The sequence below is a fragment of the Diaphorina citri genome, unplaced genomic scaffold (assembly GCF_000475195.1).
Source record: "Diaphorina citri unplaced genomic scaffold, Diaci psyllid genome assembly version 1.1 scaffold271, whole genome shotgun sequence".
Taxonomy (NCBI): domain Eukaryota; kingdom Metazoa; phylum Arthropoda; class Insecta; order Hemiptera; family Psyllidae; genus Diaphorina; species Diaphorina citri.
Window position 1 is genome coordinate 129,187 of NW_007377708.1, and position 23,351 is coordinate 152,537.

General features: G+C 38.4%; 1 protein-coding gene across 3 annotated transcripts; it reads left to right on the top strand.

Moving 5' to 3' along the window:
• The first annotated feature begins 1,050 nt into the window (after positions 1-1,050).
• On the top strand, positions 1,051-21,669 carry LOC103506908. Of its 3 annotated transcripts, none has more exons than XM_017443075.2 (8): positions 1,051-1,849; positions 2,342-2,854; positions 3,558-3,628; positions 4,000-4,049; positions 4,488-4,727; positions 5,135-5,364; positions 5,460-5,960; positions 21,171-21,669. In XM_017443075.2, the coding sequence occupies exons 1-8, from the start codon at positions 1,129-1,131 to the stop codon at positions 21,638-21,640; spliced, it is 2,796 nt and encodes a 931-aa protein (XP_017298564.2). In that variant the 5' UTR covers positions 1,051-1,128; the 3' UTR covers positions 21,641-21,669. The 3 variants fall into 3 exon arrangements, with proteins under 3 accessions (XP_017298564.2, XP_026677694.1, XP_026677695.1); XM_026821893.1 differs by having other exon boundaries at positions 5,135-5,352; positions 5,469-5,960; XM_026821894.1 differs by having other exon boundaries at positions 5,135-5,352; positions 5,511-5,960.
• The last annotated feature ends 1,682 nt before the right edge of the window (positions 21,670-23,351 follow it).

Here is a 23,351-nt window from a genome sequence, read left to right on the forward strand (position 1 = left end):
TTATCTGTCAGGTGAATGAATATAGCAACACAAATACATGGCCAATTTGCCATTAATGTTTTCACTTTCATTTATGGTAGAAAAGTAGGTACATAAAATTATAACATACAGTATTTAAGAATAAATTATTCAACATACTCTTGATATTTGAGCCTAAAGTCATAATTCTCAACATTTCTATCCCTGATCGAGTAATCACTTGATAGAAAAGTAGGTACATAAAATTATAACATACAGTACTTAAGCATAAATTATTCAACATACTCTTGATATTTGAGCCTAAAGTCATAATTCTCAACATTTCTATCCCTGATCGAGTAATCACTTGTTTCTCCCACACCAATTGATTCCAAATTTTCAGCAAGGTCTTGATCTTGTAAACTTTGACACCAGATTTTATATTTGTTGTTGGGATTTTTGTTGATTTGAGGGTCAATTCTTTGTCTCTTGATCTTAGCTATAGCATCATCATCACTATCATTGTTGTCATTGTCTGATGAGGAAGACTGAGGCATTGACTGTGGAACTTGTACATCATTTGGAGCACTGTGAGAAGCTCCAGGCCGTTCTAATGGGGTGTACTCAAAGTCTGAAATCTGAAAATAACATATTTAAATAGAACTTAATGCTAATATCAAGATAAAACAAGAATATATGTATTTTCCATTATTCTGCCATATTTTTTAGTCTATACCTAAGTAGGTGAAATCTTTATTTAATTCTGCCATATAGCACTAGATATTACAAACTATTGTTTTTTCTTCTGCATAACCAGCAAGTAAACACCTAAGCCCTCATCCCCTATGGAATAATGAGTAAAATAATACATACTTCTCCATCTTCAAGATCTGAAGCATTCTGCCATATTTTTATTTTTTAGTCTATACCTAAGTAGGTGAAATCTTTATTTAATTCTGCCATATAGCACTAGCAGTGGCGTAGCATGGTCTAAATTCAAGTGTAGGGCCTTGTAGGGCTCATGCACAGGTCTACCAAGTCCCATCACAGTAGGTACATGCCATTAATATTTATATTAACCTTGTTGGTTCTTAAATCTAAAATTTCTGTCTTTTCAGGTTTCTGAAAGGACTAGAGGAGAAAAAAGTAAAAGTTGCTTTTGATTTAGCTATGCAATATAAACAGCCTCCCTACTTGATATCACAACTTCTACTGCAGAAACATTTTTCCAAGCACTGGGAAGATTTACAGACAGACAACCCAAATTATGTCAAACACACACCACCTAAAAAATCAAAGAAATCAAATCAAAAAGTTGAGAACAAAAACATCAAGAGAATCACACCTGTACAGTTGAATTTTGAGCAAGACTTTCCCAGCTTGAAGGAAACAAATATCAAACATAAAAGAGTTACACCTATCCCAGTGCAAAATGTTCCACATTCAAATACAAGTACCTCTCCAAGTAAACAATTTAACAAAAAACAAACTAAGCAAAAAACTACTCCAACTCTTTGTCTGAGTGATGTGATGGTAATAAAAACAAAGACTAACAAAAAGAATTCCCAGGCAGATAAAATGAAGCAGACAAGTGAGAGTAAGGCCAAGGGGGAGACAAGTAATAAATTAGTAGAGATCCTGATCCAAGATAAAGATAAGAATAAACTATTTGACCGAATCCTCAACAAACCAACTACAAAGGAATCTGACACTGTAAAATGTATTGATGAAGATACAAAAAATAACAATGTTGGAAATATGGAAGAAAGTCATTCAACATCCAAGAAAGTAAAAATCATGGAGAGCAAACAAAAACCAAAACACCAAATCACTCTCTTTTCAAAGGAAAAATCAACTCTGATAAATCAACCAGAACATTGTGAGTCCCAAGGTATGTATGTGGTAGCTTACTGTATTTCTTGAACCTAATCCAAAATCTGTCAATAATTGTCAATCATATGCATTTATTTTTGTTATAGATTTGGTAGCTTACTGTATTTCTTGAACCTAATCCAAAATCTGTCAATAATTGTCAATCATATGCATTTATTTTTGTTATAGATTTTTAAGAAAAGTGTAAGCAGGTACCTATTGTATAAGGGCTGATATAGACAAGTATGAACACCATGTTCAGATAGAGTTTGTGATAGGGCACTTTGGTATTTAATATAAAACTTACGAACGTACATAGGTGACTAAATGATAACAGATGCGTCCGTTATTACTAGACAAGTATGAACACCATGTTCAGACAGAGTTTGTGATAGGGCACTTTGGTATTTAATATAAAACTTACGAACGTACATAGGTGACTAAATGATAACAGATGCGTCCGTTATTACTGTCTTTAGTATTTTTAACAAATTGTTTTTGTTGTTTCCAGTTAATCGGAGTCCGAGCAATATTACTCGCATTATTCCCAAAAGAATTGACACATCTGCAGGTCACGAGTTGTCTTCTATTCATTTCATGACTCAGAACTGTCAGAGTAAAGATGAACTGTATGAAGACTATCGGCATAAATTAGAACGACTAAGTCTTCGATTTACAAATCAGATGAATCTGGGGCCCAAATTACCCTTGGTTACCAGCGAGAACAAACAGAAGATGGAGAAACTGACTCAGCGGATTTGTAACAAACCACAGCCCCTTGTATACTTGAATGCTGTGGTCGAACCACAACGCAGCATTGTCATAGAAATTCTATTGCAGAAAATGAAAGAAGAACATCCAGTTGAACAGGAATCTCAAGAGATACTCATGACTTGTGCACAACTAGAACAGTGGAAAGAAATAGTGAGAACTCATCACAAATTTCCATTGGACTTTGTCACTCAGGCTACAAGATTCTGGAAGCAATTCACTCTTAATTGGAAACCCGTGACTAAATCCAAAGGTGAGATCTTCGTGTTTGTTAGTACATAATAAATTAGTAGACTACCTTTTTCAGGTACAGATAGGCCTTTTTTGTAGCAATCCACAGCATAGAAAAAATGTCCAATAAACAGCTAGGTAAATAATGTCGAAATAAAATACATACCTCTTCCAATTTGGATATAAAAACTCCTATTGCCTCAGTGAACTAACAGCTACTTAGCTGTACTCTCACCATCATATTTAAATACCATTATTGTTTTCTTCTTTCTGGCATGATGTTCCAAATGCATTATTCAGTTATATTATGTAATTTATGAATCTATTACATATTATTTTCTCTAATAATTGTCTTTTGTCTTACAGACTTTCTGAAGCGTATGTTGAAAGATGTGTTTGTTAGTACATAATAAATTAGTAGACTACCTTTTTCAGGTACAGATAGACCTTTTTTGTAGCAATCCACAGCATAGAAAAAATGTCCAATAAACAGCTAGGTACAAAATGTCGAAATAAAATAGATACCTCTTCCAATTTGGATATAAAAACTCCTATTACCTCAGTGAACTAACAGCTACTTACCTGTACTCTCACCATCATATTTAAATACCATTATTGTTTTCTTCTTTCTGGCATAATGTTCAAAATGCATTATTTAGTTGTATTATGTAATTTATGAATCTATTACATATTATTTTCTCTAATAATTGTCTTTTGTCTTACAGACTTTCTGAAGCGTATGTTGAAAGATCCCTCCGTCATACGAGACCCTATCCTGTCCCAGGAGATTACCTATGTAAGTAGTCACAGTAAATAGTTACATTTACTTTATCATTATCAAAGAGGTTTGATAGAGGGAAGTGTAACTGTTAGGATCTTATCGTCCCGAAATCGAAGAGAAAAGGAAGACAGGATATGAGAAAATCAGCCGTTCCGAGAACGGACATTATCCGTTCAGAATAAAATCCACCCCCGGCGGGAATCGAACCCGCGACCTAGCGCTTACAAGGCAGACGCGCTACCCACCAAGCTAACTAGGCTGGATTAAATTTTATACTTGTTTGTTATGTTGAGATTTTTATCGCCGTTTGGAATTACTTTCTTTCCCCCAATAAACTAATGTTGAGTACAATTTTTATTGGATCTGTCTGCTTTTCTTTATTTCAGAACAATGCAATGGATGATCAGTACGGACCCATCATAGATTTGTATAGGAGGTGAGTTTTTACTTTTATAGCACTCCATGTCCTCACGTCACGAATACACGGTACCTCACGCTCCTATATTATGGGAAACCTTTAAAACACATATTTCTGGCGTGACATGACTCCCTGTGATGTCACATGAGCTCACGTGATGCGAGGACGTGACATGACTCCCCATGATGTCACATGAGCTCACGTGACTTGAGGGCAATGTGTTTTTGTACCTCTATAGTTTTCCTTGAACAATATTTGGACAGATGTCTACACTTGCCCCACATTTCTAACTTTCCCATAGAATTATAGTGAAAACAAAATGAGTTTTCATAGCGAATAGTTTCCTAGTGACCCATAAAACACAACCCCGACCCAAAGTTGTGATGTTCATCAGAAATGAATAGCTCACCCCTAAAGCTTAAAAAAAAAAAACAATGCTATTTTTCTATTTTGCAGGAGTCTGGGCGTAATTCACGAGGAGAAAATCACATCCTATTTAACTCAGTGTGGGATTTCGTTCGTATCGGAGACCCTGTGCATGTCACTAGGATTTGACAAGACACCCGATGTGCTCGTATATCCTCCACTGTATATTAATGGACAGCTAGTCAACTGGATAGAGTCCAAGGCCTTGTTTGCCAATTTGCAAAACCATTGCCTTTATGAGAAGAACCAGTATGTGCCTTACTTTGAGAGGTAAGAAAATTAAAAGTCAATGAGAGAAGAGAAATATTACTAATTTTATTTATTTATTGTCATTATTTTTTCCAAGCTAACTTGAATGAATTGCCATAGACCTGAGCTATTTCCTCCTCAGTCGACACTAACTTGAGCTATTTATGCTATTTATTTATTGTTATCATTATTTTTTCCAAGCTAACTTGAATGAATTGCCATAGACCTGAGCTATTTCCTCCTCAGTTGACACAAACTGAGCTATTTATGCTAAAATTTTAGACAAGGAGCATTCAGCTCAAGGTTTATTGCGCTTCTGATTTTGTATGAGGTGCAATAGTCCTACATACTGGACTCCGCACACGGGAATTTTGTTATAAAAGTCTCCCATTTCAATGTAATATCATATTTTTTTTTCTCTCTCTCAGGTTTGGTCCAGGCTGTGTTATCTACTGGTTCGGTCACTTGGCAGGAATCGAACCCCGTCCCTCCCAATATATCATCTTGAACGAGCTACCACCGCGACATCTCCTGCATCAACCACCCGGTGATATGGACCCTATTGTCTTTCTCAACAAATACAGTGGAGTCATTAGGCTAGATATGAACGCCTTGCTTAATGAACGTGGGTTAAAGGATGGAGAAAGTGGGGCGAAGAATGAAGAAAGAAATATCAAGACTGAAGAACACAGTGGAATGGTACACCAAATGGGTAATGTGAATAATAAAGCTGAGGCCAAATGCGAGAAGAAAAAGACGAAAGTGGGGCGAAGAATGACGAAAGTAGGGCGAAGAATGACGAAAGTGGGGCGAAGAATGACGAAAGTGGGGAGAAAAATGAAGAAAGGAGAAATAGCAAGACCGAAAAACACCAAATGGTTGAAGTGAATGCTAAAACTGAAGACAAATGCGGAAAGGAAATCACTGGTGAGAAGGCGTGTACAGAAACTGATCTTAAAGATCCGTTTACATCACCCAATATGCAATCCAAGGGTAAAGGGCCGTCTCGGGAACTTCACCAAGCCAAACGAAAAGAACAGTTTACATCTCTGAATAATCGGGAATGCAGCTCGCATAGCATTGCGTCCCCTGTGTGTAGCGTCAGTGGGGGCGTTATGGTAAGTTCGACCCCCCTGAAGAGAAGATCCCCGGGAAATGACCCCACTGGTCAATCAGTGAAGAAGCGTGTGTCTCGGGAAGAGGATATGTTCTCCGAGATACGATGTCAGAATGTATGTAGTTCCGACACTGGACATGATTCGTCTGTAAATAGTTCTACTTCTACCGTAAGTGTTCATGATATCAGGGACCATGAAAAATCTACCATAGATTCCATAAGTGTTCATGATGGTTCTATCAAGGACCACGAAATATCAGCCTGCTTCGGCACTCTCCCCCCCCCCCCCCTCGACAAAATCCTGGATACGACCCTGCTAATAGTTTAGTGGGAATGGAAAATTTCTAAAAATTTTGACTTGAGTGCCAACATACCTAATAATAGTTTTACTCCTTGAACATTAAGTACTAACGTAAAAAAAAACTTCAATTTAGGTATTAGGTAATGAATGCATAATAGCGTAGGTATGTGAAATGCATGTAATTTTTGAGAAAACATAATTAGGTATGTACCTACATAATTAAAGAATTATGTTCAATAGTAATACGTTATTTTGCCACCGTCATAATGACAAGGCAAAAAAAAACCTGCCTCAGAGATATTTTTGTCAGGTCGCTCGCCTTATAAACAGGACACGGATTCAATACCAGCCAAGGCATGATTTTTCTGTTGGTTAAGCTAAGACTTAAAAAAGTAGGTACCTATTTTTGACATCTTGGTCTGTTTATTTTGATTTCAGAGTAACCTCTGTGCTATTCAAGGTCTTTTTCCTCATCTTGTTTATCGTCTTCATAGTTGTCCCTGTTGTCTACAAGTATTCCTACACAGTCCAGAAGTTCTTCCTCTTCTTAAACTTCGGTGAGTAAGGTATAAGATACGTAACACGACTAACACACACATTACTACATCATTTGCTCTGTCTGGTTCCAAGGAATTCATAGAAGCTTAACCCATCCTTTAAGGCTGTCTAGCCCTTACACCTAAGCCTCAGATTGGACTTTTTGTGTTTGGAGTTCAGTGATAAGGCCTCAGTAGTTATAATTCTCTCCATCAAAACTCTTGATAAACTTTCAATTCTACTTCCCGTTAGATCACTAAAGCACCGTCGTGCGCGGTCGGTATTTGGTGGGGTGACGTACTATAACCTATGCTGGGTATTTCGGGTACACTAATTGGGATAGACAGGTGAGGAACTGGTTTAAATAGAGGCTAAAAAGCTGATATTGATATGACTTGATATGAATCTGATTTCTCAAATATGACATGTCTAGGTCATGTCACCTGTCCAGATTCTTGTCGCGCTCACCATCTACTGCTAAGGCCAGCCACTTACTATCAGGTAGACCTGACAGTCGGACCTGGCCAGGCCTTAGGAGAAAAGAAAAAAGAAATCGCTCTCTTTTTGCAAGATATTAATTTTATTACTTTAATAGTAGTTAGTCTCTCGAAATAAAATCTTAAAACTTAAATTAATTAAGGTCAAAAAAATAATGTGCCTGCAGCAAATAAAATTCAACTAAGCTTATATAACTTATTAGGCTATTGAACAAATTGTAGGGAATATAAAAATAGAAAAAAAAAGAAAGTACATTATGTCAATGCGCCCTGTCAAAAGATATTGGGGAGATATATCTAAGTTTAGTTTGTACGAGAGAAGTATTGGGATATTTTAAGTTTGAACTTGAAGATAGAGAAGGAAAAAGAGCAACTAAGTACAGGAGTGTCAATGTTTTTGCCGTGGTTGTTCGGATTAATAATAAAAAAGATAAAAAGATTGATGTATGGGCTGAGAGATTGATGATTGGAGTCGTGAATAATTCGTATACAAATGACACGGTTCCTTGGGCGAAATTGACTCAGAATCTCTAAAGGAAAAAAAAAGTCAAAATTGGTGCTTACGGAGAGAAAGTATGTGAATTCTCGAAATTTGTATTTAATCTGAATAATAAAAGTCAACCAAAAACATTAAAACATCTCCTCATGCGAGCTCGAACTAAACTTTCAAGCTGCAAATATTAGATACCTACATAGGTATGTACTAAAAGATGAAAATAAGCTCTGTCTCCCAAACTAGAGCTGATCCTAAGGCTTGACTTACCTAAGTACGAAACGAAAGGTATTCACGGGTCCAAGGACCTGACTTAAGTACCAAACCAAGGTCCGAGTTTAGTGCGAAACCAAAGACTTGCTCTGGGTATAAGTTCGGACCCAAAAGGTTGGCCAAAGTTAATGTACTAGGGACCAAAGGTCTGCATTAAGTACGGGACCAAAGGACCAAGTACAGAAGGCTTAAGTACGGTACCAAAGGTTCAAGTACAGAACAGAAGTACGGTACCGAAGGCCGAAGGCTCAAATACGGAATCAAAGACTCAAGTACGGAAGGCTTAAGTATAGGACCAAAGGTTCAAGTACAGAACAGAAGGCTCAAATATACCATAGATTCCATAAGTGTTCATGATGGTTCTATCAAGGACCACGAAATATCAGCCATAGATTCCGATAAATCTACTGTTGATTGTTCCGTGTTTTCTACGTGTTCCCTGTGTGATTCCTCTCTCACCGAGAGAACCTCATGCTCCCCCTCCCAATGTGTAAAGTCCCCGCTGTATGAAGGTGATTTTTTTCCTTATCCAACTATAACGATTTTCGCATGCTGATATTCCACTATGTACAGATGTAATTTTCGGGAATCTTGACTAATTGAAATGATTGGTTCAATTGAACGTGAATAATAAATAAAGGAACTATTGAATTAACTTACAACAGCGATGAAAAAGGAATAAATTAAAAATACTCAGCTCAATTTGATTTTCTGCAAGGGTCTGTGCTATAGTCAAGGCTCCGTTGAGGATGCTTCTATTCATAAGCATGGTTTGTACATTTTCTCGGTACTTGTGCAGAAGTCACATCCGTGGAATATTGCTAGCAAAGAAACTGGCACAAACAAGCAGTGACCAGTGTTAGTATAGGGTTAGGTTAAACGCAAGAAAGAGTTTTCACAATTAGAGCAGTGATTAGTGTTATTATAGGGTTAGGTCAAATACAAAAAGGAGCTTTTTTTTTTCCACGGACGTGACTTCTGCATAATTACCATTTTCTCTTGGGCTGGTACTAGGCGAGGGTCAATGGTTGGTTCTCTGTTGTGGACGCTTAACAGGAAAACAGGTCATTCCTGTATAGATGTAGCTCTCTAAGGGCTGGGAATCATATTGCTGCTTAAATGTAGAATATTACATTTTCTTTAACCTTGATAAGTACATTTTTGAACAATGTTCCTTAATTTAAATAATAATGAAAATTATCAGTGAATTATTAAAAACTTATCATTATTACTTACCTAAAGTAATCTTTTGGCGTATTCACAGTTAATCCCCTATCCCCTAGCCCCTACTTTGACAAGCAGGCAGGCACGAAAAACAGGAAAAATGGAAAATCAAAATTTCAAATTTTGGTGCCAAAAAGAAGAGTAAACAAAGAGGTTTTCAAGAGGTTTTTTTGTTCAATTTGGCACCTCTGTATTTGCATGTCCAACTTGGCAACGGTTACGTCAGCGTTGGGAAAAATTTCAAAATTTGTGTGTGTGTTTTTTTTTAGAATTTTTTAATTAAATGAGCAATATTAATATTGAAGTATTGAAACTTCCGATCTTTGAACCTGTAACCTGCGGTTACCTGCGTTGGTGCGTTGATAAGATAAGGATGATTATCTCCATTCTTCTCTAACAACACCTGAGATATATTGGCTATCTACAGTCAACAATGTATAGAATAAAGTTTGAAGTCTACTTTTGATCATAGTGTCAATAGTTGGACAGAAGACTTTTCATCATGGATTTGGCCCAGTACAATGCAATAGTGAATATTTTGAACAATCTACCTGTCCCAAGTATTTGCTTTGTCAGAGAAGCTTACCTGCAAGATCTATACCCAGGGTAAGTTTGGGGGATCATCACTCGTACAAGTACATTCATATTCCTCCGGGCAGATTTGAAACTTCCAGTAATGAGTTTCCTGATTCGTCAATTTCCGACAAGCTTGCGGATCATCACTCGTACAAGTACATTCATATTCCTCCGGGCAGATTTGAAACTTCCAATAGTGAGTTTCCTGATTCGTCAATTTCCGACAAGCTCTGAAAAAGAGAATAAGCCAGACTAGTTAGCTTGAATGGTAGCGTGGCTGCCTTGTAAGCTCTAGGTCAATGATTCGATTCCTGCCCGGGCGAACTTTATGCTAAACAGATAAGGTTCGTTCTCGGAACGGCTCCGACAAGCTCTGAAAAAGAGAATAAGCCAGCCTAGTTAGCTTGAATGGTAGCGCGGCTGCCTTGTAAGCTCTAGGTCAATGATTCGATTCCTGCCCGGGCGAACTTTATGCTAAACAGATAAGGTTCGTTCTCGGAACGGCTTCGACAAGCTCTGAAAAAGAGATTAAGCCAGCCTAGTTACCTTGGGGGGGGTAGCGCGCCTGCCTTGTAAGCTCTAGGTCGCGGCTTCGATTCCCGACCCGACTTTATCGTAAAGAGATAAGGTTTATTCTCGGAAAAGCTGGCCGTCTCCTATCTTATCCTTCTTCGCTTTAGGGAAAATAAAACCTTAGCAGGTAAAGTTCCGTCTATCAAACCTCTCATCTAAAAAAAAAAAAAAAAAAAAAAAGGTTCGTTCTCGGAACGGCTGGCTTTTTCCTATCCTGTCCTCCTTTTTTTGTCGATTTCGAAACGATAAGGCCTTAGCAGTTAAATAAAGTTCCCTCTATCAAACCTCTAAAAAAAGCCATAACTCAACTGGGGGGATTGACCTCACTCCCTGCTGATCTGATTAGAATAGAATGACATTTGCTTGAACCTTGCTTGTTGAATGAAAAAATTGTGAAGGTTCCTACGGTTTGTAAGTTTTACGAAATTTAGGCATTTTTTTTTTACTTAAGGATAATAGATAGGTTATTTAGATGATCTTACCTTATAGATCTATTATCAAGCCACAGCCGTTTCCCAATATCTGGATCATATTTACAAAATTGCACCTTATATTCCGACTTTTTATTTACCATAATAGGCATTTATTATCTGCACAATTCAACCTTGCAGGCGAACATCTTTCACTATTTCCTGAAAGTCACCTACATTTGAGTCAAAAGAAAATCGAATGTGCAAGAAGCAAATAGTACACTGATAACACTGGCACCGTTTGATAACAAAGAAAGAAATGGTTAACAACTTTCGACAGCTTTTATGTTTCTGTTAAACATTCAGGAACGGTTTAATGAGGGGTAGAGGGACGTAAAAGAATTTTTCAACTTCGAGTATTTTCACGCCCCCCCCCCTTTCATTTTGTTCAATTTAAAAGCCAACAACGCTCTCATATTTCTTTCCTATTTGATGAACTGACAAACAGGTTAGGTTTTACGTTTTTTTGGAAGAGGTTTGATAGAGGGAACTGTAACTGCTAAGGTTTTATCGTCCCGAAAGCGAAGAGAGAAGGAACACAGGATAGGAGAAAGCCAGCTGTTCCGAGAACAAACCTTATCCCTTCAGGATAAAATCCGCCCCGGGCGGGAATCGAACCTGCGGCTTAGCGCTAACAAGGTAGACGCGCTACCAACCAAGCTAACTAGGCTGGCGTTGTTATATCAAAACAGTCTCTCAATACTTACGTTTACATCAAAACTAAAATCCTCGACTTTATCAAACGAAATTCCTAACCACATCCCTGCTTTCAAAGCTCATAACATTATCGATTTTCTTTTACATGCTCCCTCTGTTTCGCGTTGGTGCTGCCCCTATTATCTTCACTAGGGAATACTCTCACTTTCCATCCCACCCCCTTCAATTCACCCTAATATCCTCTCTTGACCCTCTGTGAAGTTTTCTACAGAGAGGGTTGTTTTGTACGTTTTCAATGGGGGGAAACAAATGTCCTACTTATCATGTTTTATGTACGTGTTTACTTTCATTAATAAATTAGAAAAAAATGTCTGGCGACATTGTTTTACGTCCAGGAAACTTGGCACCATTGTTTTCCAAACGCAGGGTTTTATTGGAATACCCGATCTGTTACAGACTTTTTTTTCTGAAGAGGTTTGATAGAGGGATTAACTGTAGTATTTATCTACCTATTTTCAGTCCAAGTTAGAACTTACTAACTTACCACGATATTTTGTTTGGCAAATCTGACTTTTTAATGTCATTTTTTCCGTAGGTATTTTTTTTTTTTCGTCCTGTATAAAAAATCTCCGCATACATCCTGTATACAACAGTCGGAAGAGTTCTCAGAGTGGGACGAGAGCTTTTGAAAATATCTACCTATGAGTAGCGGTAGAAAATAGATTGCAATACCCATCTACCTATGAGTGCCGGTGGAAAATACATTGCAGAAGTGTCAAAAGTAAATCAAAACATCAAGTGGTTCTGAAGGTAAGGAAGGAAGGCTGGCTGTCGTGCGTACCCATCTACCTATAAGTACCGGTGGAAAATATATTGCAGAAGTGTCAAAAGTAAATCAAAACATCAAGTGGTTCTGAAGGCAAGGAAGGAAGGAAGGCTGTCGTGCCATCATGCAATCAACTTCTTTTCGATAGGTTCTTTTTTTCTTAATAATAATAATAATTTATATTTTATAGGTAGGTATATGTATATGACGTGATGGTTTGATGGAAATGAAAACAGTTTAAACAATATACAAAACGACTCACTTCATATAGGTACTCTATGTTGAATACGATTAGGAATATGAAATGGCACGATCGAGTTTAATAAAAGTTTTTTTTCGAGTTATTTACCGAAGGAAACTAGCCAGCCTAGCTTGGTTGGTAGCGCGTCTGCCTTGTACACGCTAGGCCGCGCGTTCGATTTCCGCCCGAGGCGTCTTTATCTTTATACTAAACAGATAAGGTTCGTTCTGAGAACGGCTAGCTTTCTCTTATCCTGTCTTTCTTCTTTGATTTCGGAACGATAAGGAAATAGAGTGAAGGGGTGAGATCGACGGAGGGAAGCAACGAGTTCCACTCTGTTTTTAATCTTACACATTCTGAGAATAGAGGTTCATTGCGCAGCAGAACGATAAGATCTCATTAGATGAATAGTTCCCACGAAGAAGGGCCTATGTTATAATTACTTGCTAATAACTAGCATAGGCTCTTCTTCCTGGGAACGAACGATACAATTCCCTCTTTATTTATTTACTTACTCTACCAAACCTCTTTTTTTTCTTATTCTTCCTTCAAAAAAGTCTAAAAGTCTTACCATTCTGTCCCAGTCCAGCATAGGTGAGTATGATGTTGAACATTTGCAGAGCGTCCTGAATAAAAAATCTCCGCATACATCCTGTATACAACAGTCGGAAGAGTTCTCAGAGTGGGACGAGAGCTTTCGAAAATATCTACCTATGAGTAGCGGTAGAAAATAGATTGCAGTACCCATATCTACCTATGAGTACCGGTGGAAAATACATTGCAGAAGTGTCAAAAGTAAATCAAAACATCAAGTGGTTCTGAAGGTAAGGAAGGAAGGCTGTCGTGCCATCATGCAATCAACTTCGACTTTTCGATAGGTTCTTTTTTTCTTAATAATAATAATTTATATTTTATAGGTAGGTATATGACGTGATGGTTTGATGGAAATGAAAACAGTTTAAACAATATACAAAACGACTCACTTCATATAGGTACTCTATGTTGAATATTTTTGAACCTTCAAACTTTTCATTTTCCATTAAAGCCCGTTTGCATTTTTTCCGAATGTCCTTGTAGGTAATCAGAAGATAATTTAGTTTTACATAAAAAAAGAAGGGAGATCAATGAGGAATAAGACGAAATTTCTTCTTCAGTAATTACTCATTTAGATTTCTTTATTTCTTTCATATTTTCAATCGTATTTAAAATAGAGTGAAGGGGAGAGCATAGAAGGAAGGGGTGAGATCGACGGAGGGAAGCAACGAGTTCCACTCTGTTTTTAATCTTACACATTCTGAGAATAGAGGTTCATTGCGCAGCACAGACAAAAAGATGGTACGTACTTGGAGGTATAAAAAAAGATGAGGAGTGTTTCCAAGATTTTGACTCGGACCTTCCAAAGGTCCATTCAAAGAACACTCTAATTTAGTAAAGTGAAACATACGTATAAAGTCTGAAATTGGAATCCATTTTTTTTCCATCAGGAATTTTCTTTATTAAGGTAATGTTACACCAAGCGCGCATTGTTTGCAATGCGCGCTTGGTGTAACAATACCTGAAAAACCGACAGCAGCCGGATCAACTCCGCACACACACGAACGCTGTTTGCAAGCCAATGTTTGTTTAATGATTGCAAACGTTTGCAAACAGCCCTTAATGTAACATTACCTTTAGACTGCGGGGAGTAAAGGAACTCTTCAGTCCTATCCCATCAGGATAAAGACCTTCGTCCAACAGACAAAACTATTAAATCTGTTCATGCAAAACTAAACATGACTGGCCGACCCAAGGGCCCAACACTTACATGCTCTCTGACATGTTCCTCCCTATCAGCCACTCATGTGGTCTGTGTCGTAGCATGCCCATCCCGTAGTATGTCCCTCATCATAATCTCATCTACTTACATTTCCCACTGGGCTATCACATCGTATAGGTAATGATGTCCTCTCACATGTTCTTCTCCATCAGCCCGGCTCTGATAGATAGCCCACCCGTCTAGATTTCGCAGACCCAACTTATCAGCCAACTTCTGAGCGGCATCCCCCGCCGTGTCGGTAGGACAAATACATGCCACAATATGTCAAGATCAAACTTTACCGCAAGTGAGTATATTTAAACTAACTTCAGGGTAAAATGTAAAACTCTACATCCACGCTATTTTAGTAGCGAAAATTTCTTCTGAAATGCAATCATACACGGGTATATTGGATATTTATAGAGATGTCTAAATTTTCTATGGATAAAATTCTGCCATTCCTCCAGTAAATCTTTGATATAATAAAAATATCTAATTATCTATTGTTCTCCCCCCTCATAGATCAGTAGCGGGGGGCAGAGGCGTTCAACTGTTTCTGGACAGACCCGACACTTTCGCAAATTTTGACCCAGAACTACCCACTAAGGTGATTGTTCATGGATTTGTAGCAGGGGCCGAAACCTCGCAAGTCACTCGCATACGAGATGGTAAGTTGTCCAGCCAAATAATAGAGTGAAAAAAACCGACCTTTGTTTACCAATGTATTCGTAATATCCAGCCAAATAGTGGATTGTTTGTGAATACAGTCCTGTGCATTCGTACAAGGGTACAACAAATCAGACAGTGTCCTGCAAACATTTGAAAAAGTGGACTCCAAAACAAGTTTACAAAAATACATCGCCATTTTCTGTTCTGTAGTTTTGTGAATGGTTTGTCTCCTCCGGAGATGGTTGGATGTGACATGGATTTGTAGCAGGGGCCGAAACCTCGCAAGTCACTCGCATACGAGATGGTAAGTTGTCCACCCAAATAATAGAGTGAAAAAATACGACCTTTGTTTACGAATGTATTCGTAATATCCAGCCAAATAGTACTTCTTTTCCTAAGTCTTTTGTTTGTGAATACAGTCCTGTGCATTCGTACAAGGGTACAGCAAATCAGACAGTGTCCTGCAAACATTTGAAAAAGTGGTCTCCAAAACAAGTTTACAAAAATACATCGCCATTTTCTGTTCTGTAGTTTTGTGAATGGTTTGTCTCCTCCGGAGATGGTGGGATGTGTAAGAAGTTTCAGTAGCCCTAACTTCGCCTATTTTCTCCACCGGTTCCCGATCGGTCTTCCGCCCAAGTGGTTCAAATAAAAATTATAGCGTGACCAATTTCCAATTATTTTCAGCCTTAGCTTCTTGACCTTTTTTCTCTCAATTTCCAGCCTATCTCCTCAGTTACGACACCAACGTCATCACAGTGGACTGGTCCATATTTGCAGGCACGGACATAGACTCTTCGGATCAGTACATCCTGGCCATCGCCTTCATGAACGACCTAGTGGCCCCATTCCTGACCCGTCATATTGAGTTTCTGACCGGCCCTGCTCTGAACACCCCGGCCTCACATATTCACCTCATAGGGCATAGCCTGGGGGCACACCTCATGGGCATTGTGGCCAAGAAGGTCAAAGTAGACTGGATTACAGGTGAGATTTTTTTTGAAGAGTGGGATGTGTAAGAAGTTTCAGTAGCCCTAACTTCGCCTATTTTCTCCACCGGTTCCCGATCGGTCTTCCGCCCAAGTGGTTCAAATAAAAATTATAGCGTGACCAATTTCCAATTATTTTCAGCCTTAGCTTCTTGACCTTTTTTCTCTCAATTTCCAGCCTATCTCCTCAGTTACGACACCAACGTCAAAAACAGGAAAAATGGAAAATCAAAATTTCAAATTTTGGTGCCAAAAAGAAGAGTAAACAAAGAGGTTTTCAAGCGTACTTTTGGCTGTCATATTCAAACCAAATGGAAATCCGTGTAATGTTAAGTTATACGAGTAAGTATAAACACGAACAGCAAATTGGTGAAATTTTGTCGTCTTTAAACAAAGGTTCTTGGATGTGAAATCGTCATGATCGAATGACAATGATTTCGTCTTGCTGGCACCTCTGTATTTGCATGTCCAACTTGGCAACGGTTTACGTCAGCGTTGGGAAAAATTTCAAAATTTGTGTGTGTGTTTTTTTTTTAGAATTTTTAATTTAAATGAGCAAATATTAATATTGATAGTATTGAAACTTTAAACTTTGAACCTGTAACCTGCGGTTACCTGCGTTGGTGCGTTGATAAGATAAGGATGATTATCTCCATTCTTCTCTAACAACACCTGAGATATATTGGCTATCTACAGTCAACCTAACAGTGTAAATAAAAGAAATATATTTATAAAGAAGTGCAAGTTTGAATATATTTGATATTATTTTAAGGGTTAAGCTGCCCTTGGACTCAATAGGGGGACCTACCTTTTATAACAGTGTAAATAAAAAAATGTATTTATAAAGAAGTGCAAGTTTGAATATATTTGATATTATTTTAAGGGTTAAGCTGCCCTTGGACTCAATAGGGGGACCTACCTTTTGAACAATGATCTTCTGGGGTTCCAGTTTATATCACCTACTACTTAAAGGTCCAGTTTCACTATCATAATATTATGTATAAGATAGGTACTCATAGTTCCAGTCAATTTGGCCTCCAGCACATAGTGCATTATTTTAATTGAAATGATTGGTTCAATTGAACGTGAATAATAAATAAAGGAACTATTGAATTAACTTACAACAGCGATGAAAAAGGAATAAATTAAACAGGAAAAATGGAAAATCAAAATTTCAAATTTTGGTGCCAAAAAGAAGAGTAAACAAAGAGGTTTTCAAGAGGTTTTTTTGTTCAATCTGGCACCTCTGTATTTGCATGTCCAACTTGGCAACGGTTTACGTCAGCGTTGGGAAAAATTTCAAAATTTGTGTGTGTGTTTTTTTTTTAGAATTTTTAATTTAAATGAGCAAATATTAATATTGATAGTATTGAAACTTTAAACTTTGAACCTGTAACCTGCGGTTACCTGCGTTGGTGCGTTGATAAGATAAGGATGATTATCTCCATTCTTCTCTAACAACACCTGAGATATATTGGCTATCTACAGTCAACAATGTATAGAATAAAGTTTGAAGTCTACTTTTGATCATAGTGTCGATAGTTGGACAGAAGACTTTCATCATGGATTTGGCCCAGTACAATGCGATAGTGAATATTTTGAACAATCTACCTGTCCCAAGTATTTGCTTTGTCAGAGAAGCTTACCTGCAAGATCTATACCCAGGGTAAGTTTTTGGCACCTCTGTATTTGCATGTCCAACTTGGCAACGGTTACGTCAGCGTTGGGAAAAATTTCAAAATTTGTGTGTGTGTTTTTTTTTAGAATTTTTAATTTAAATGAGCAAATATTAATATTGATAGTATTGAAACTTTGAACTTTGAACCTGTAACCTGCGTTGGTGCGTTGATAAGATAAGGATGATTATCTCCATTCTTCTCTAACAACACCTGAGATATATTGGCTATCTACAGTCAACAATGTATAGAATAAAGTTTGAAGTCTACTTTTGATCATAGTGTCGATAGTTGGACAGAAGACTTTCATCATGGATTTGGCCCAGTACAATGCGATAGTGAATATTTTGAACAATCTACCTGTCCCAAGTATTTGCTTTGTCAGAGAAGCTTACCTGCAAGATCTATACCCAGGGTAAGTTTAGCTAGGATGTTTGCTAATTCCTAATTGGAACAAATAGCCACCTAATAGAAATTGAAAATAATAACTTCTTTTTTAAATATGGTATTGATGTCATGGGGTTTTACTGTTCATTTGGCAACAATCCTCACATTAGCCTCACTCAGCCCAAGTGGGGCTGGGTAAAGCCAGCAGCACATGATTGCTCAACGGGTCAGGATCACCTCTTTTTGTGATCTCTTTGGAAAATGGAACTGGTGCATTCAGGATGTTAGTGTCACTGGCTTCAAAAACTTGGCCTGGCACACTGATATGTCACCTGTGCTCAGTGGTGCAATGCTAATTCCTAATTGGAACAAATAGCCACCTAATAGAAATTGAAAATAATAACTTCTTTTTTAAATATGGTATTGATGTCATGGGGTTTTACTGTTCATTTGGCAACAATCCTCACATTAGCCTCACTCAGCCCAAGTGGGGCTGGGTAAAGCCAGCATTTATTGTTATCATTATTTTTTCCAAGCTAACTTGAATGAATTGCCATAGACCTGAGCTATTTCCTCCTCAGTCGACACTAACTTGAGCTATTTATGCTAAAATTTTAGACGAGGAGCATTCAGCTCAAGGTTTATTGCGCTTCTGATTTTGTATGAGGTGCAATAGTCCTACATACCGGACTCCGCACACGGGAATTTTGTTATAAAAGTCTCCCATTTCAATGTAATATCATATTTTTTTTTCTCTCTCTCAGGTTTGGTCCAGGCTGTGTTATCTACTGGTTCGGTCACTTGGCAGGAATCGAACCCCGTCCCTCCCAATATATCATCTTGAACGATCTACCACCGCGACATTTCCTGCATCAACCACCCGGTGATATGGACCCTATTGTCTTTCTCAACAAATACAGTGGGGTCATTAGGCTGGATATGAACGCCTTGCTTAATGAACGTGGGTTAAAGGATGGAGAAAGTGGGGCGAAGAATGACGAAAGTGGGGCGAAGAATGAAGAAAGGAGAAATATCAAGACTGAAGAACACAGTGGAATGGTACACCAAATGGGTAATGTGAATAATAAAGCTGAGGCCAAATGCGAGAAGAAAATCACAGATGAGAAGGCGTGTACAGAAACTGATCGTAAAGGTCCGTTCACATTACCCAATATGCAATCCAAGGGTAAAGGGCCGTCTCGGGAACATCACCAAGCCAAACGAAAAGAACAGTTTACATCTCCGAATAATCGGGAATGCAGCTCGCATAGCATTGCGTCCCCTGTATGTAGCGTCAGTGGGGGCGTTATGGTAAGTTCGACCCCCCTGAAGAGAAGATCCCCGGGCAATGACGCCACTGGTCAATCAGTGAAGAAGCGTGTGTCTCGGGAAGAGGATATGTTCTCCGAGATACGATGTCAGAATGTATGTAGCTCCGACACTGGACATGATTCGTCTGTAAATAGTTCTACTTCTACCGTAAGTGTTCATATCAGGGACCATGAAAAATCTACCATAGATTCCATAAGTGTTCATGATGGTTCCTTCAGGGACCATGAAAAATCTACCATAGATTCCATAAGTGTTCATGACGATTCCTTCAGGGATCATGAAAAATCTACCATAGATTCCATAAGTGTTCATGATAGTTCTATCAAGGACCACGAAATATCAGCCATAGATTCCGATAAATCTACTGTTGATTGTTCCGTGTTTTCTACGTGTTCCCTGTGTGATTCCTCTCTCACCGAGAGAACCTCATGCTCCCCCTCCCAATGTGTAAAGTCCCCGCCCTGTTTTTCCTCGCATTGTGCTGACAGACTTTTGTCATATACTTCCCCGTGTCCTTGTACACATGGAAGCTCGGCGGACGTGTCACTATCGAAAGCGCAGACAAATATATCGGACAAATGAAATATATTGATAGATTTTATATAAAAAAATTGGTGTTCTTATTTCGATGAGGGTCGTTCACGGAACGGCTTGCTTTCTCCTATCGTGTCCTCTCTTCAATTTCGGGACGATAAGACCTCGTAGATTCGTAGAAGCTTAACCCATCCTTTAAGGCTGTCTAGCCCTTACACCTAGGTGTTCTTATTTCGATGAGGGTCGTTCACGGAACGGCTTGCTTTCTCCTATCCTGTCCTCTCTTCAATTTCGGGACGATAAGACCTCGTAGATTCGTAGAAGCTTAACCCATCCTTTAAGGCTGTCTAGCCCTTACACCTAAACCTCAGATTGGACTTTTTGTGTATGGAGTTCAGTGATAAGGCCTCAGTAGTTATAATTCTCTCTATCAAAACTCTTGATAAACTTTCAATTCTACTTCCCGTCAGACCACTAAAGCATCGTCGTGCGTGGTCGTTATTTGGAAGGGTGACGTACCATAACCTATGCTGGGTATTTCGGGTACACTAATTGGGATAGATAGGTGAGGAACTGGTTTAAATAGAGGCTAAAAAACTGATAATATTGATATGACTTGAAATCTGATTTCTCAAATATGACATGTCTAGGTCATGTCACCTGTCCAGATTCTTGTCGCGCTCACCATCTACTGCTAAGGCCAGCCACAGCTAATTCCTAATTGGAACAAATAGCCACCTAATAGAAATTGAAAATAATAACTTCTTTTTTAAATACAGTATTGATGTCATGGGGTTTTACTGTTCATTTGGCAACAATCCTCACATTAGCCTCACTCAGCCCAAGTGGGGCTGGGTAAAGCCAGCAGCACATGATTGCTCAACGGGTCAGGATCACCTCTTTTTGTGATCTATTTGGAAATTGGAACTGGTGCATTCAGGATGTTAGTGTCACTGGCTTCAAAAACTTGGCCTGGCACACTGATATGTCACCTGTGCTCAGTGGTGCAAGTGGTTTAAATGAGAGTGAGAGGATTGAGAAGGAAGATAAGAACAGTAGAATTGGAAGATGGTGCGGGAATGTTGTGATTGGAAAAGATAATAAAAATTTAACCGTCGTATGTATGAAATCTAAAGATAAACTTAAGTTTAACTTAAGACGAACAATGTTGCCAATTTCATGTCATTTCTTGAGATAAAAATGGTATGAAAATCAATTCTGATAAAATAATTCTGATGTCCTATACTAGAAAACTTGCTACTTTTGAGTATGACTATAAGATTTTCCGACACTGGACATGATTCGTCTGTAAATAGTTCTACTTCTACCGTAAGTGTTCATGATATCAGGGACCATGAAAAATCTACCATAGATTCCATAAGTGTTCATGATGGTTCCTTCAGGGACCATGAAAATTCCACCATAGATTCCATAAGTGTTCATGATGGTTCCTTCAGGGATCATGAAAAATCTACCTTAGATTCCATAAGTGTTCATGATAGTTCTATCAAGGACCACGAACTATCAGCCATAGATTCCGATAAATCTACTGTTGACTGTTCCGTGTTTTCTACGTGTTCCCTGTGTGATTCCTCTCTCACCGAGAGAACCTCATGCTCCCCCTCCCAATGTGTAAAGTCCCCGCCCTGTTTTTCCTCGCATTGTGCTGACAGACTTTTGTCATATACTTCCCCGTGTCCTTGTAAACATGGAAGCTTGGCGGACGTGTCACTATCGAAAGCGCAGACAAATATATCGGACAAATGAAATATATTGATAGATTTTATATAAAAAAATATTGGTGTTCTTATTTCGATGAGGGTCGTTCACGGAACGGCTTGCTTTCTCCTATCCTGTCCTGTCTTCAATTTCGGGACGATAAGACCTCGTAGATTCGTAGAAGCTTAACCCATCCTTTAAGGCTGTCTAGCCCTTACACCTAAACCTCAGATTGGACTTTTTGTGTATGGAGTTCAGTGATAAGGCCTCAGTAGTTATAATTCTCTCTATCAAAACTCTTGATAAACTTTCAATTCTACTTCCCGTCAGACCACTAAAGCACCGTCGTGCGCGGTTGGAGGAGTGACGTACTATAACCTATGCTGGGTATTTCGGGTGCACTCATTGGTATAGATAGGTGAGGAACTGGTTTAAATAGAGGCTAAAAAGCTGATATTGATATGACTTGAAATCTGATTTCTCAAATATGACATGTCTAGGTCATGTCACCTGTCCAGATTCTTGTCGCGTTCACCATCTACTGCTAAGGCCAGCCACTTATCAGGTAGACCTGACAGTCGGACCTGGCCAGGCCTTAGGAGAAAAGAAAAAAGAAATCGCTCTCTTTTTGCAAGATATTAATTTTATTACTTTAATAGTAGTTAGTCTCTCGAAATAAAATCTTAAAACTTAAATTAATTAAGGTCAAAAAATAATGTGCCTGCAGCAAATAAAATTCAACTAAGCTTGTACAACTTATTAGGCTATTGAACAAATTGTAGGGAATATAAAAATAGAAAAAAAAAGAAAGTACATAATGTTAATGCGCCCTGTCAAAAGATATTGGGGAGATATCTAAGTTTAGTTTGTACGAGAGAAGTATTGGGATATTTTAAGTTTGAACTTGAAGATAGAGAAGGAAAAAGAGCAACTAAGTACAGGAGTGTCAATGTTTTTGCCGTGGTTGTTCGGATTAATAATAAAAAAGATAAAAAGATTGATGTATGGGTATGGAGAGTTTTACAACTGAGAGATTGATGATTGGAGTCGTCAATAATTCGTATACAAATGACACAGGTCCTTGGGCGAACTTGACTCAGAATCTCTAAAGGAAAAAAAAGTCAAAACTGGTGCTTACGGAGAGAAAGTATGTGAATTCTCGAAAATTGTATTTAATCTGAATAAAAACATTACAACAGCTCCTCATGCGAGCTCGAACTAAAATTTCAAGCTGCAAATATTAGGTACCTACATAGGTATGTACTAAAAGATGAAAATAAGCTCTGTCTCCCAAACTAGAGCTGATCCTAAGGCTTGACTTACCTAAATACGAAACGAAAGGTATGATTCACGGGACCAAGGACCTGACTTAAGTACCAAACCAAGGCCCGAGTTTAGTGCGAAACCAAAGACTTACCCTGGGTATAGTACGAAGAGTACGAACCCAAGAGGTTGGCTAAAGGTAATGTACTAGGGACCAAAGGTCTGCGTTAAGTACGGGACCAAGTACAGAAGGCTTAAGTACGGTAACAAAGGTACGGTACCGAAGGCTCAAATACGGAATCAAAGACTCAAGTACGGAAGGCTTAAGTATAGGACCAAAGGTACAAGTACAGAACAGAAGGCTTGAATACGGGATCAAAGACTCAAGTACGGTATACCAAAAGCTAAAGTACGGTACGGTAGGCTTAAGTACGAGACCAAAAGCTAAAGTACGGAAGGCTGAAGTACGGGACCAAAGGCTTAAGTACAGGACCAA

What these genes read in the sequence shown, in the direction of transcription:
- LOC103506908 (XM_017443075.2), top strand. Translation starts at nt 1,129, where the DNA reads ATGCAATATAAACAGCCTCCCTACTTGATATCACAACTTCTACTGCAG. An exon ending in TGTCCCAGGAGATTACCTAT is followed by an intron (nt 3,629 to 3,999) that starts GTAAGTAGTCAC and finishes TCTTTATTTCAG; the next exon opens with AACAATGCAATGGATGATCA. An exon ending in ATCATAGATTTGTATAGGAG is followed by an intron (nt 4,050 to 4,487) that starts GTGAGTTTTTAC and finishes TCTATTTTGCAG; the next exon opens with GAGTCTGGGCGTAATTCACG.